The following is a 15,401-nucleotide window of genomic DNA, read 5'->3' as shown; positions in this document are numbered from 1 at the left end:
TTATCGTCGCGAGCATGCGATGAGCAGCGATGAGGCCGGCGCGGCCAAGCGCAACCGCGGCAATCGGCGCGGCACTCGGCAGTGTCGGCACTCGGCACAGCACTCAGTTGGTGATGCGTGCGCGGCGAGCGAATCGATTAGATGAAATTAACTAATGCCAAGGTCGCGCGGGACCAGTCTCGCGCGCGATTATTCGATAATGCGCGCGATTGCTCTCGTTTGTGTTTACTGGCAATTAACGGACTTCGCAATGGCGTGTTTCAAATACGCTAAACATCGCACTCGAGCCGCGTGTACAACGAGCGATAATGCAAGCAATAAAAACGGCTCAACCTGTAATTATCTTATACCAAACATATTGGTTAAAAAAGAACAATCCATTATAATTATATAGAGTTAGCGTTCTAAACGAGAATTATACGTATTAAATGTACGTCTTTTCTGTGCGATTATTGTGTCGCGGCGCTTTACGCAATGTTTTTTATATGGTTGAAATATATAATTTTCTATTATAAAATAATTGCAATTGCATTAGTTAGGCCTGCAACTCAACCGCCAAAAGCCTTCTAAAATGCGAGTAACCGGCAACGACGAGATAACCAGCTCTAACTATGAAATATCGAAAGTACATCGTGTGACAAGTAAATAAACGAAAGTTCGCTAAAGTTCGCGGGTCGGAACAATACAAAATAGCGTCTTGAACATACATAGAGTACGCTCCGATTCTTCTCGATTTTTTTCACATCTTTGGCTTGATAAAATTTAAATTATTAGTATCGAATTTTATTCAGAAAAGTGTAAACTTTAAGAATATGCATTATAAAATAGTCAAATATATCATTAATACAGTGAAATTTTGCGTAAAGTCAAATTTTTCTATATTTTTGTTGTATTTTGTCTAATAAAACACGTTACAACTTTTTTCTGGTTAATTTTTCGACAAAACTGTTCAAATGAAAGTTGTAGAGCGTACTTTTTTTACATAAGAAACACCTATAATGGTAGATACAATGTTGCCCAAACGTACGTGATATGATCTCCGTTTAGCGTTGCGTGCGTCCGTCCGTTGCGTTCGATCCTGCCAGAGCCTAATTAAGATATTAGTTCAAAAAGTTTTTCTTGCAGAACATCTATTTCATGTCCTTGCCGTGCTGCTGATTTGTCCTGCAGTAAAATTTGCAAATGTACTGGAAAATGTGGCAATAATTGAAATGACGAGAGTGAGGATGATGAATAAGTTTCTTCGCGTTAATATATTATATTAAAACATAAAAATTAAAAAAACTTCAAAAATATAAAAAAAAACAAAAAAGTAAATTAAAAAAGTAAAAAAAAACATGCACTTTTAAAGTCCAACTCTTATCCTTCCCGTGGTATTGTGCGTAAGTAGATTTATGATTGAAACTAAAAGAGCTCTGGCAATAATTATGAAGTAATAATAATGATAATAATAATAATAATAATAATAGTGGGACACCATATACGACGACCGGCTTGTCCTAATACTAAGAATAACAATAATGGTTAGTTCATAATCATTTTACTACTTGAAAGCAAATGTATTCAAAGTTTTAGGTATAATATGACTATGGATCGCCATAGTACGCAACACCCTCGTGCGTAATTAAAATTTCTTCACGTACGTTTAAACATCATTGTATCTACCATTATAGGTGTTTCTTATGTAAAAAAGTACGCTCTACAACTTTTATTTGAACATTTTTGTCGAAAAGTTAACCACAAAAAAGTTATGGCGTGTTTTATTAGAGAAAATATAAAAAAAATATCGAAAAATTTGACTTTTCGCCAAATTTCACTGTATTAATGATATATTTGACTATTTTATAATGCATATTCTTAAAGTTTACACTTTTCTGAATAAAATTCGATACTAATAATTTAAATTTTATCAAGCCAAAGATGTGAAAAAAAATCGAGAAGAATCGGAGCGTACTCTATGTATGTTCAAGACGCCATTTTGTATTGTTCCGACGCGCGAACTTTAGCGAACTTTCGTTTATTTACTTGTCACACGATGTACTTTCGATATTTCATAGTTAGAGCTGGTTATCTCGTCGTTGCCGGTTCGGTAACAAATTTCGGGGTGAGTTGCAGGCCTATAAAGATACGTACCATGTGAGAATCGATCTGATAATCTTCTGTTTGAGGAATATTGAAGGTATTTCGTAAATGCCGATAATAATCTCATACCGTTAAATTAAAATGCAATTGCAATAAATTAATTACAAGGTTACCGTTGCAACTGAATCAGTTTTTAGGAAATACAAAATTGCATTTGTTTCCGGAGGCAGTTGAACAATATTGATTATCTCACATATGTCGTTATCTATATATAGGTATATACGCTATAGGATTTTTGATTGGTGATTAGTAAAATTTATTCTACCGCGGCTAACATTATTAATTAAAATTATTATTATTATTAAGCGAGACAGATTAATGACATCATGACATGTACAAAGAAATTAATTAATATATATACATATATGAAAGAAACTTTCATGACGCTACATATAAATAAATTAAAGTGTGCAAAGCATAAAAAGATTGATATTATATTTAATATAATTTATTATCATTATAACAACAAGTTTATTTACGATAATTATACTTTACACATTCTAAGTTAATGATAATATATCCAATATATTTCAATAAATATGTGATTTTTTATATTAATTTTACGTTGCTTCAATGTTAATTAAAATATAATTATAAATTACACGTATCTTTTATGTAACATATTTGAAAAATATTAAATATTAAAAAAAATTAATAAGAGATATTCGGAGATATTATTACGTTCTGAAATTAAAATGTAAAAGAGTAATTTATTTTACAATTGCATATCTAATTTGTTCGTACGATTAAATAAAATACCGAATATTTCGCGTTGTAATATTTAATAATTTGTACAATTAAAAATCTATTTGAATATTTAAATTTCCTTATTTTCTTGTTAATTTGATGATAAACTTAAAAGCTTGAACCGCTTGAAGCGCTTTAAAAATATTTAATTTAGAAATATAAATACTTTTAAACTTTTATATAGTATAATAAATTTTTTATTTCTAAAAACAATACATATATACATAAATATTGTTTAATTATTATTAGTTAATTTAGTTAATTAGCCTACAAGATAAATAAACCATGCGTTTTATTGCATAAACTTGGTTATAAATTGTCGCCCAAATTACAGAGATCAACATTTCAATTTAAGAAGTGAACATTTGGATCTCAGGTCATTTCGAAATTTTAGATCTAAATTTTCGATCTATAACCTAAAGTTTTAGTTTTATATAATATAGTTTGCTAGAAGTATTTTTCTTTTACTATATAGATCCTTTAATAAATTTTACATTTTCTCAGGATCAACATGGGGATCAATGTAAAGTTTTTTAAAATTATAGTTATGATTTCGACAAATCGCGCCGCTTCATTTTTTGATGGATTGCTGAATCTCCAGCAAGCTTTTGCCCGTTGTTTCGGGGATCAAGTACCGCACGTAGGGCACCGCTCCAAGCACGAAAAGCCCGTAGCTCCAAAAGACGATCGTTTCTCCGGCCAAATTGACGAAAGGCTGATAGCTCTTGACGAACGCGAAGGATAATAGGGCGTTGTTCGAAAAAATGCAAAGGGACGCCAGATTCTTGAGATTCGCCGGGAACATCTCACCCACGAGGGTGCTGGGCACCGTGGACAGACCGCAGGACACGAATATATTAAAGGACAGCAATGACGCGATCGGTAACCATGTCAGGCTTACAGGATCAAAGTTCAGAGAGAGAAGATAGAAGTGAAGACCGAGAGCGGCGAACGAAACGGTGACGCCAATGCTGGAAAGTATCAGGAGGTTCTTCCGACCGAACCTGTCCACCAACAAGATAGTGATGAAGCCGGCAGCAACCGTGGCGAAACACAATGCCATTACCACGATCGACGGGGTGATGCTCACTTTGGTACTGATGACGATGATCTCGGTATAGGCGTTTATTGTGCTGAACGAGCTCGCCTGAACGAAGATATTTAAACCGAGCATGATGAAGATGTTCTTAAGATTCACTGGAAGAGACGCGAAGATTAAATTCTCACTTAAAGATGCTCTGTGAAGTGATAAAGGTATTTCTAACGAGGAGAAAGGTTTTTAATAAATGTTTTCGAATAAAAACTTTATGGGATAAACGCTTCGAGATTTTAAGAAAACGATTTACATCAAAGGCACAATCAAGTAATTCATTTCGCTTCTAGGTTACCTGGTAACAGAAAGGCCTTGAGCTTCATTAAAACGCTGGTGCTGGCACCGTCGACAAAGTCCTGCAGCTCCTGTATTTCGGCCTTGACGTCAGCCTCTCGTCGGAACCACTTGAGGGATGCCTCGGCCTCGTCGATATTGCCGTGAAGAGCATAATGATAGGGCGACTCAGGTATCAGGCTGAAGAGGACCATGAAGAGGATATTCGGTATGAGGCTCACATAACCGAACATCTCCATGGACATGTAAGGGCCCATCGCATTGCCCAGGAACATACCCATTGATGCGATGTTCACGTTCAAGGATATCTGAAGGTACACGTATTATGATGACAAAGCTTTTGCCATGTTGTTTAGTAAACTTGCAAAGTGGATTATTGATAAGAATGTTTAATTAAAACAACATATAGAAGATCAAAGGTTAAAAGAGAGAAATAAAAATCAATACTTCTGTGTTTATCGTAATAGTTACGTTGAGCGATTAATGTCAGAAGATTTAACTTTTACGTTGTTATTGTTATGTATACACCCTCTCGGTGTTTTATACTATTAATGTTATTTTATAAGATCTAAAAATATTTTATATGTATATTATGGATTCTTATATAATAATATTATAAAAGATATTTTTTTTATGATATATTTTGTAATATTGATTTGTAGTATTGCGTCGTTATTTTATTAAGTATGAGTTGCTCTTAACATTTAATAATATTATATGACAGATTATTTAACAGATTCCAAAAGATATAATTGTTATTTGTAACTAGAATATAATAATTGAATAATATTAGATATAAATAATATTGAATATAAATGATAAATTATATATAAATAATATAAATAATTATGAATTAAATATAAATAATATTGAATATAAATAATAAAGAATAATATAAAAATAAAAAATAATCGACAAATAATATACAGAGAGATATTTTTATTAAGTATTATTTTAGAGTTAATGATTTCTTCAATCTTGATTTCTTGGGCTTTACTTAACAACCAATATCAATAGTTTTAATCTTTAAAAGTGATAGCTGATGATTAGTATTATGTCTTAAATCACAATCTGTCGCGTTCTACCGTTCTCCTTGTAATCTGTTTTAATTGTCTTGGGAGAAGATAACGAAGTTTAAATATTGAAGATATCTCGGTCGAACTGAATAGCGACCGTGACTGACCTCGTTTCCACCGCCGTATGCTTTAATGTTTTTAATGATAGAAACCTGATATATCGATAATAAGAAGTCGGAATTACATTATAGTGTTCGTTACATCCGTTCCAAATTTCGTCAATTTAATTTTATCCGTTCTTATGTCTAAAATTCTTAGAAAAAGTTTTAAAAAAATTGCGTAAATTTATTATAGAAAAAGAATCCAAGATATAATCTAAGAAATAATCCGGAGAAAGGAGAAAGAGTAATAAGGAGAAAGAGTCCAAGTTTGTCAAGAGGATAAAACAATAAACTATTCATACAAATTTCGAGAAAAAAGTAATTAAAAAAAGAGAAATCTGGTATCATTATCAAAGAATTGATAATGATTTAAAAAAAAGTTGTAATCATAGATATCGTACAAAAATAAATTTTGAAGGAATTCCTAAACAATTTTAAGAATTTCCAGACAATACAATTATCTTGAGATTAAATAAGGAATTAAATGAGAGATAAATAAAAAAAAGAATAAAGCCAAATAAAGCTTCACGTACGGAAGGATTAGTTAAATTACCAGGGAGCCTCGGATAGCAGGATTGGCGATCTCGCCGAGGTACAAGGATACCGCGGGCCACATGATGCCCGATCCGATTCCGGAGCAGAATCTGGAAAGGTAGAGCCACGTGATTGACGTGGCGCAGATGTTGAGGATCCAGCTAGAGAGTAACGGCAAGCCCGATAACAGCAGCACCTTCTTTAACCCGGTGTACTCTGAAGGATTGTCGTGGCACGTATTAGAGACATGTCATCCTGAGAACAAGATCACCACAACTCAGAACTGCGGCTCTCTTTAAAAGACGAGAGACGTCGTCTTTCACTTTCGTTTACGCATTACGTTGCGCCGATAAATCATTCTGTGCGAAGAATGCGTGATTGAAGAAAGGAAGACGCTTTTTGGGTTAGAACGAAGATACAATTAATTGTCTGGGGAAAAGGATTCGAGGATTTCAAGAGTCCAGTAAAAATCTGAGGTGTTTCAAAAAATATGGGTCTATTATTCACAGTTTTGCAGGAATATTAGAATTATCTAATTGCGTGGTCAAGATAGATTGGGGTCTTTGAGAAGGATTTTATTGTTTAATACTACAAGGATATAAAGATTCACATCTGAGTTTCAAGGACGTGAGTCCGAGGGTAGGGTGGCTCAAAATACTTTTAATAGTTTCACTTTTTCTTGATTTTCTATCTTATTTTTTACTGTTGAGACATAAAGATTTACTTCGAATTTTCGACTATTGCTGAGTCGTGGTTGACTTGTTCTTAGGTCGCAAATTGTTGCTCGTTTTCAATCGGAAGAAGATTCAAACCGCGTCGAGGTTAAACGATTGATAAATCGAGAAAAATTTACTGGACAATGTAAAAAGAAATGAATACACAGAAAGAATTGTATTTCTTTCTCTCTTAGTACATCCCATAATTTAATAATATTTTAAGATTAGAAGTAGAAAGAATAGAATATTGCACACTGATAAGAGAACGAGATTTACTTAATGGAAGACATTATTATTCATGTGTCAATAACATGTAAAATAAATTATAGAATGTTGAAATCACGGTTAAATATATATTACGTTTTAATTGACATATCATAATTATAATTTATGACCTATAAATATATAATATATAATATATGTATGTTAATACAAACATAGTTGACTTATGCTGTGGTGTAATAGAAAGAATTCAAACGACGGATTTGATCGATTTAAAGAAATTTATCTCGATAAATCTTTTTAAACTTGTGATTAATGAATCTTATGAGGACGTGTATGTTTCTTTAGCAAAACGATGTCCCTCACCTTGACAAAAAGCACCGAGCAGCGCACCAATTACACGACCAAGGCTTAAAAGGGACGCGATCCAAGATGCCTCGATGTCGGTCAGCTTCAAGGGAACGTCTGCTGTCGTTGATGTTAATTGCGCTAAATATGGCGATGCCCAGCCGTTGGCCAGACCAGAAACGATGGTTTCTAGACTGACTGTTGGAGAAAACGAGACGTAAGCGTTCGAGCTGTCATTAATGAATAATAGTAACAACAGTTCACGGAAAGAATTGCTGAAGTACCTAAAAATTTAGGTAGATACAGAAATAATTTTATTGGGTCATCAAAATAATTATATAGAACGCTCAAACTGGTTGATAGAATGCCAAATTTTTGGTAGTATTATTATCATGTTTGAGCATCCCTACATAATTATTTTGACGGCCCAACAAAATTATTTCCAAATCTGTATGTAGCTAAATTTTTAAATATTTAATTTAAATATTCAAATTTCAGCAAAACTTCTTCCCGTGCGCTTTTACGAAAAAGTGATATTTACATAATGTGTTTTTTTTCTTCGAAAGTTAACAGTTTTAAACGAGAAAATTGGATTTTGCTTTTAACATTAAAACTAACAGAACGTAACAGTAATGATAATAATAATAATAATAATAATAACAACGTCTGTCTAATTTTGAATTAATTAATTTAACACAAAATATTAAGCTATCGTTGTATTCTACATTAATAAAATAATTTTATCTACCAAATGCACACGTAATTTTAATTAAAATATTTTACTAGCTGTGTACTTACTTGCGAAAGCAGTCAGCCATTGTGGCCAAACAGTGATTTTCCTGCTGTCGGGAACCTCTGGATCCTTGGTGCAGGACATCTTTCCTCAAGATGTGCAGGATGTAAGTCGCATATTACGCGTCCGGATAGAATTGGACTGACCCTTGCGGGTTCGAGATCCTCAGTTTCCAACGAGGAAGAAAAGAGGTGAACGCATTTACATTCCGATAAGGATATGACTTATTTATGGCGTCATCACGCGTCATGTGATTTGATAATTTATTCCGTAAATCCCATTTGACGAAACGTGTATTTGCACACTGGTAGCGATCTATAAAAAACGAATGTCAGTACCGATTTATTGTTATACAGATTTAAATGTTCAAACTCGACGATTTCTAAGAGAAAATGATAAGAGTCGCGTTGCGTACCAAACGTCTCGAATTTAAAAAAATCTCAAGTTCGAATACGTCTCGACGATAACGTCTCGAGAGTTTAAGTTTTCAAGCATTCAGAGTGCTCAGAAGGCAAAGCTTCAAAAACTTTTAAAAAGATTACGTATTCGAAACTTCGAGGATTAAGTATAAATTTTGAGTTTGACTCAAATTTTAATTTAAATTTTTCGAGAACTAGAGAGAATTCTCAGAATTTAAATATTATAGATACATATTATAAAGAATATTTTATTTATATAAGCAATTTACATTTTATTATTTATATAATAATATAACAATAAATTATTCTAATACTATAATGTTGGTAGTAATAATACTTAATGCTTCAACGTTTGTAATAATTATATTTAATACTTGAAAGAATCGGGGCATTTTACGTACAAAGACAGCACTGACTTTCGGTTTTGGGAAGATTCCAGGTAGCGCGCAAATATTGGATGAAAATAGTGGTAATTGACGACGGTTACATTCTTATCGCGAAAACATGTCATGCGCCTCTAGTTATTAAAAATACCGAAGTTCCGGCGGTCTTCGTAAATTTATTGCCTTAACGTGAAAATAATCACATGAGCATTTTATCTTCTCTAGCATATTTTTGTTTAAAAAAATCTCGCCAGAAATCTATCATGTAATATTCAATTTAAAAATAGAATATTATTTTTAAATAATATAATAATTGCGATTATTTATGACTTTATGGAATGTAATTTTTATATAAATTATATAAGAAATTTTGTTAAATTTTGTTAAATTTTGTTAAATTTTTTAATGGAAGTTTTTATCTGCAGAATATTATATATATATAAAAAAGCTAAATATCATTTTACTGATTTTCTAACCAAGTTAAAAGTCAATCTTTTCTTAGTAAAAATATCCAGGTTAATAATTTTTCAGTTATAAATCAACTAAGAAGAAAGAACTTTTTACGAATAAAAATTTAACTAATTTCAGACGGAGCTTAGTAGAATTTAATAGAATTTATTAAAAGAATTTTAATATAATTTAAATAAAATTTTAATTCCTAGTTTAATTATAGAATGTGTAATACTAAACTTTGTGATATATATATATATATATATGTACCTATTTTTTTCAATCAATTTTTTTTCTTCTAGAGATTAATTTATTAGTATTTGAGGACAATATGTATATAATTTATTTAATATTTTCTGAGAAAAAGTAAGGAGAAACTTAAAACCAAAGATATTTGAAAACGAAAGGAGCACATTAAAATTACTGTGACGTGAGCTTTATTCATTTTTTTGATACTGGGTTGTAAAAATCACCCCAAGCGCCCGTTCCTGGGTTAAACGTTCCTCTTTTTTCATTATTACATAATTAATAAATGTTACATTATTACATATAATGTCCTTGCTCGTTATTTCCTTTTTTTATCTCTATATTGCTTTACGCTCACGAGCTTAACACTATCATTATTTTATTTCATTTGAGAATATGGACACTATGAAGGATAGGAACTACTCTTTCGCGAAATTTGGCAGTTGGTAGCTATTTCTTAAGGGATAACGCCACTCTAGAGTCCCCAAAAAAAGCCAATTTTTGATAATTTGTTTCAGAAATACAATAATCATAAATGAAAATCGGTTTAATTCTATTTATTATCTATATATTAAAGTATAAAAAAAATTTTTATTAATTTTTTATTGACAAAATGGCGGCGCCAGAGCCATTGATCCAAAGTGCCTTTTTGCGGAAGTCGTCCAACGGGCGGAATCAAAGCTCCTATAATTTCTTGTGAGTTGGGATAAAAATTCAAAAATTTTTGAAAAATATATAAGATTTTCTATAGAAGTACCTATGGGAATTGCGAAATATCATTTTTTGTAAGAATGGTGCATGTTGGAAAAAAATGTTTCATTTTTCGCTAAAAAATTTCGCACAAAATTGTTTATAAAAAAAGTTTTGTTCAACTTATCGCAAAATCCATAGGTACTTCTGAAGATAATGTTATTGTAAAGTTTCACTCAAAATTTCAAGTGTTCGAGTGTTCGAGTTCTGATTCCGCCCGATTTTAAAAAAGCGATTTCGAGAAAAACGCGTTTAAAGTTTCAGTTAACATTCACAGATGCATTCCGCGCCGGCAGACGGATTACGAAAAAGGGATAATAGAGATTTTTCCGAGCTTTGAAACCAAGTGTACCTTATTTCTAAGACCTTAAAGCATCGTTTAAGCAAAAAAAATCGATTTTTTGAAAATTCTAGAGTGGCGTTACCCCTTAAATGCTCGAATTCGAACGTACCTCGCGTTTCGCGCGTGATAAATTTTCTCACCGATTTAAATGTAATTTAATACCGACATGCGACGCTTCCGGTTTGAGGGGAATATCACACGCGCGGAATATCACACGAATCGCCGGATCGGATGGTCTGGAAATAAATAGAAGTGACATATGTCGACCGTTCGTTAGCAAAACGTCTGTCACGTCACGTATATGCGCTCAAAAATGTGTTCTCATTAACCATTAACTTGAATTCGGTCGCGTCGGCTGTTTTTAAATTTCCGGTCATTAACGAAACACTGCGCGGCTACGAAATCGTGACCGATTCCGAAACGAATGACGTCGCGACGCTTTTAATTGTAAGTACAATCGTAAATTACTCTGTTTTTTTAAATATTTGTCAGCCGCGTAATATAAATTCGTCGTTTGTATATCGGTGATTTCCTTGAACGTGTATCTCGCGAGATTTATTCGATCGGAATTCATCGCACGAGCAGTCTGCATAGCAACGACTATATTTTTGCGTTCCGCGATCATTTATCTTCATTTAAGCTCGTATATATTTATTCACTTATATTTATATACGTGCTTCAGACGATCTATACTTTCTGACAAAAATTTTATTCATAATTCTATCTATATACGAATAGAAAGGCATTCAATTACGAATAGAATTCTATAAGGGTGGTCCAAATAAAACATAGACCAGATGTTTTAGTGAAGTGTGTAATTTAAGACAGCATAAGAATATATTACGTTGTTGCTGATTGTGCTATACTTATAGATACATACATATATGTATAGGCACTCCTAACCTTTAAGCATTTGTCCCGTTTTCAGTGATTTCGTTATTATTCACGACGCAGCAACCTGAGTCTATGTTTCATGTGAACGACCTTTTGTACCTTAAATTCTAACATAATTTTAAATGGTTTTTATATGAGATAATGAAACGCGAGAATGTATTTGTATTCAAAGTGCGGAAAGTGCAACATAAAAAAGCGCTACTAAGAACAATAGATGTAGCATCGTGAATCGTGACCACGGTGGAAGGAAAACAAGGGGTCTGTTTTCTATTGCTGAACTGGCTGCACTAGTTCAGGCTTTTACCTTCTAATGTGAAGTAAAAAGAGATATAACATATGCTGTAGGATTTTTAGCACTCGGGTGATGTTTCTGCACGCAGCTCAGCGTAAACGAATGCACCCCTTGTTTTCCTTCCACCGTGGTCGTGACAGGTAGCAGGTAGCACGTGAAGTTGGTTAATAATTTTCGGATTCACTCTCGTTTCAGATTTGACTGTTACGCTTTTTTCCGAGCCGTCGAATGTATCGTAGCTTCGTGCACTCGTACTTTCTTCACGTTGCATCGTAAGAAAATGCCGGTCACAATTAATAGCGGGAGAGTTGTAGAGTGCTGTGCGATCATAATTAATCGTGTTTTCGCGAGTGAGTGTTGTCTCTGAGTAGTGAGTGTTACAAAGGAGCAACAACGATGGAACAATAGAGGAGAGGCTCGAAGGTGTCAAATAATGCAGACGGAGCAACTACTGAGGTAAATTAGTAATTTATTATTTTTATATACGATAAAATATATGTATATTATATGTATAATTGTTACATATGTACAATTTTATATTTAATAATTTTTATATTTTATATTATGTAATATGTAAAAGTCACAATATAATTTGTTACTTTGAGTATTTTACACATACACATACACATACACACGCGCGCGCGCTCAAGGAATGAAATTAAGTATATTCTACGAAATTGATAGAATGTGCAATATTTTCGAACTTATTATAAGGGGAATATAAAAGGAACTTTTATTTAGAAAAGCATAACAGCATCTAAGTACAATCGGAACTTTCTGCATTACAATCGTGCCTAGTTTACAAACACGGCAAAACATCATATCATAATATAATCGAACTTTTCGAAATATGTATATTCGAACCTTTTGTATCTCGAAACATGATAAAGCAATGCAACAAAGTATATTAAATTGATAAACAATTGAAAACATTCAATACGTATATATATCTCAATATTATTACATTATATTAATATAGGAACATATTGTTTTTTGAAAGAAAGAAAAAATAAAATAAATGGAAAAAGAAATAATTAAATTGATTATTTAAGCGTGCATACACCCACACACCATTGCACACTTAAATACACATATCGATGTTAAATTCGGTGTTAAATTAGATAACGAATAAGTGACTTTTATCCTTTTTTTTCTTCTTTTATTATATTTTCGTATTTGTTCGTGAAAGCGATATATTTTACATGATTTATAAGTCGCGTTTTTCATAATTTTAAAATGGATTTCTACTTATAATTTTATATGCAGCATACATTTTTTTAGATATATATTAGGGTGGAGCAAACTTGTATATAAAAAACAAAATTTTTGAATTTTATAACGCCACTAGGCGGAAAAGATGCGAATATGTCTAAAACTAATATCTGTAAAATTTCAACTTGATCGGAGCTCATCTTCTGCTTCCAACTTTTTTTTCTAAATTTTACTAAGAGCAAAATTTTGAAAATTAAAAAAAAAGGCAGCTGAAAATTTTTTGGAAGTTTTAACTCTATTTTCACCAACAGTCCACAAATCTTGATTATTACAATACTTCAGCATACTAAACCAGTTAAAATATATCAGAGCAGGCCATTTTTTACATGTAGGAACGCAGAATTTGTGTGTATGTGTGTTCGTGTGTACCACAGTGCTTCGACATCGGCGGCGAGGCGAGACCGCATCAAATAGGTGACATCAATCTGCGAATGTCTTTTAGTTATATCCGTTTGTTTTCTGGTTACCGGGCCACGATTCCACGAATGCGCCCGGAAACGAGTCACAGTCGGTCGACGACAGCGAATCTGAGTATACGTTTTATCCTATCTATATCCTACATACAAAGCAACAGAAGGGAGGCATTATTTTTATGATTTTTTAGGGGTGTCAATAAGGCCGTTTTTTGGCCCACGTCAGAATCGCTCCAAACTGTGGTATTTTCTTCCTACCGATGTAGCTCACAACCTCCTAGAATCGTTTACTGTCCGAGCAATTAGAGGCTGAGAACGGGCAACTTGAAATCTCAAAAATCAATGGAGTTTTTCACATGGTGGTAGTGCCGGTCTCATTTCAGCATGTCATTGTTGGGAGGGAGGGAGGGAGGGAGGGAGGGAGGTAGAGGGGGAAGAGAGAGAGAGGAGGGAAGGGAGGGAGGGAGAGGGAGAGGGAGAGGGAGAGAGGAAGAGAGAGATTCTGCGTTCTTACGTGTAAAAAATGGCCCGCTCTGATATATTTTAATTAGTTTAGTATGCTGAAGTATTGTAATAATCAAGATTTGTGGACTGTTGATGAAAATAGAGTTAAAACTTCCAAAAAATTTTTAGCTGCGTCTTTTTTTTTAATTTTCAAAATTTTGCTCTTAGTAAAATTTTTAAAAAAAAGTTGGAGGCAGAAGATGAGCTCCGATCAAGTTGAAATTTTACAGATATTAGTTTTAGACATATTCGTATCTTTTCCGCCTGTGGCTAGTAGCGTTATAAAATTCAAAAAAATTTTTTTTTGCTCCACCCTAATATATATGTATTTTATTGATTTTACATGCAAATACTCGCGAAACTGATCAAATCGTAGCATTGTTATGAATTTCTTTTAAAAATTCATGAACGAAAATATCTGTAACAAGATCAGACATAATTGTTCATTTATATGTTATGTTTATATTGAAAAGTTGTCTTTTTCGAAACAATTAATTATAGATAACTGTAGTATAATACATTCAATCAGTTTTTTGAGTAGCTGTATATGTATATTTATATTCTGATTCTTCCAATGTTTCTTCTGTTACACAAAATAAAATTAAATACAATTTTATTTTAAATTCTGACGCAAATTATAGATCAATTAAAATGTACTTGTATAGATTGAAGTATATATTTATTATATAAGGTTTTATATATGTAACAATATATGTAACAATCAAGATTGCCTTGAAGTTCGCATAAATTAAAAAGTTCCATTGCTTTTCAAGAAATTAAACTTTTTAATTTATGCGAATTTCAAGATTTCACGCGTTAATTTTAAAGCATTCGATTAACGTTCTGATATTACTCTCGATATTATTTCTTATATTTGAATGCATATTTGAGTGTATCAAGCTTTCATAACTAACACGAAATACATCAATGATTTTATAAACGGATACATAAACTTAATCACACTTATAGTAATTAACTTATTAATATTAGCTGATAGCTTTCTTATACATGCAGTATACTTATAACAAAATAAAAGATAAAATCAGTTGAGCATTAAAAATTGGTATCTCCTGAGCTTAGAATCATAGATGACAGATTATTTTAATTCCTTTCACGCGCAAAATTAACAATATGGCAAATCTCTTGTTAACATCTCAAATAAGTCAGAATTTAGCTTTCTTTTTTTTTAAATGTGCGACTTTTTGGACATATTTGTCAAGTTTTTATATAATTTCATGTTTTATACGTATTTAACCGAGCTGCATTTCTTTCGTTCACCATCAAAAGCATCGTAACTTCTCCAAAACCATCTTTTCGCGCGAATGTGCTCTCCGATTATTCATAACCAATCCCGGCGACAAAACAACCC

The 15,401-nt window shown here is 32.5% G+C and overlaps 1 protein-coding gene across 1 annotated transcript; it reads right to left on the bottom strand.

Annotated features, from left to right (window-relative positions):
- Positions 1–2,987: 2,987 nt before the first annotated feature.
- Positions 2,988–8,253, bottom strand: LOC139777709 (facilitated trehalose transporter Tret1). The gene is made up of 5 exons (XM_071715279.1): positions 8,072–8,253; positions 7,292–7,471; positions 6,007–6,203; positions 4,278–4,584; positions 2,988–4,086 (listed from the first exon to the last, which is right to left on the bottom strand). The coding sequence occupies exons 1-5, from the start codon at positions 8,148–8,150 to the stop codon at positions 3,461–3,463; spliced, it is 1,389 nt and encodes a 462-aa protein (XP_071571380.1). The 5' UTR covers positions 8,151–8,253; the 3' UTR covers positions 2,988–3,460.
- Between the last annotated feature and the right edge of the window lie 7,148 nt (positions 8,254–15,401).

Source organism: Temnothorax nylanderi, unplaced genomic scaffold, assembly GCF_030848795.1.
Source record: "Temnothorax nylanderi isolate EJ_2023f unplaced genomic scaffold, tnyl_v1.0 TNYL_tig0158_pilon, whole genome shotgun sequence".
Classification (NCBI taxonomy): domain Eukaryota; kingdom Metazoa; phylum Arthropoda; class Insecta; order Hymenoptera; family Formicidae; genus Temnothorax; species Temnothorax nylanderi.
Note: the sequence above shows the minus strand (reverse complement) of the source record. Positions and strands in the feature narration are given on the sequence as shown.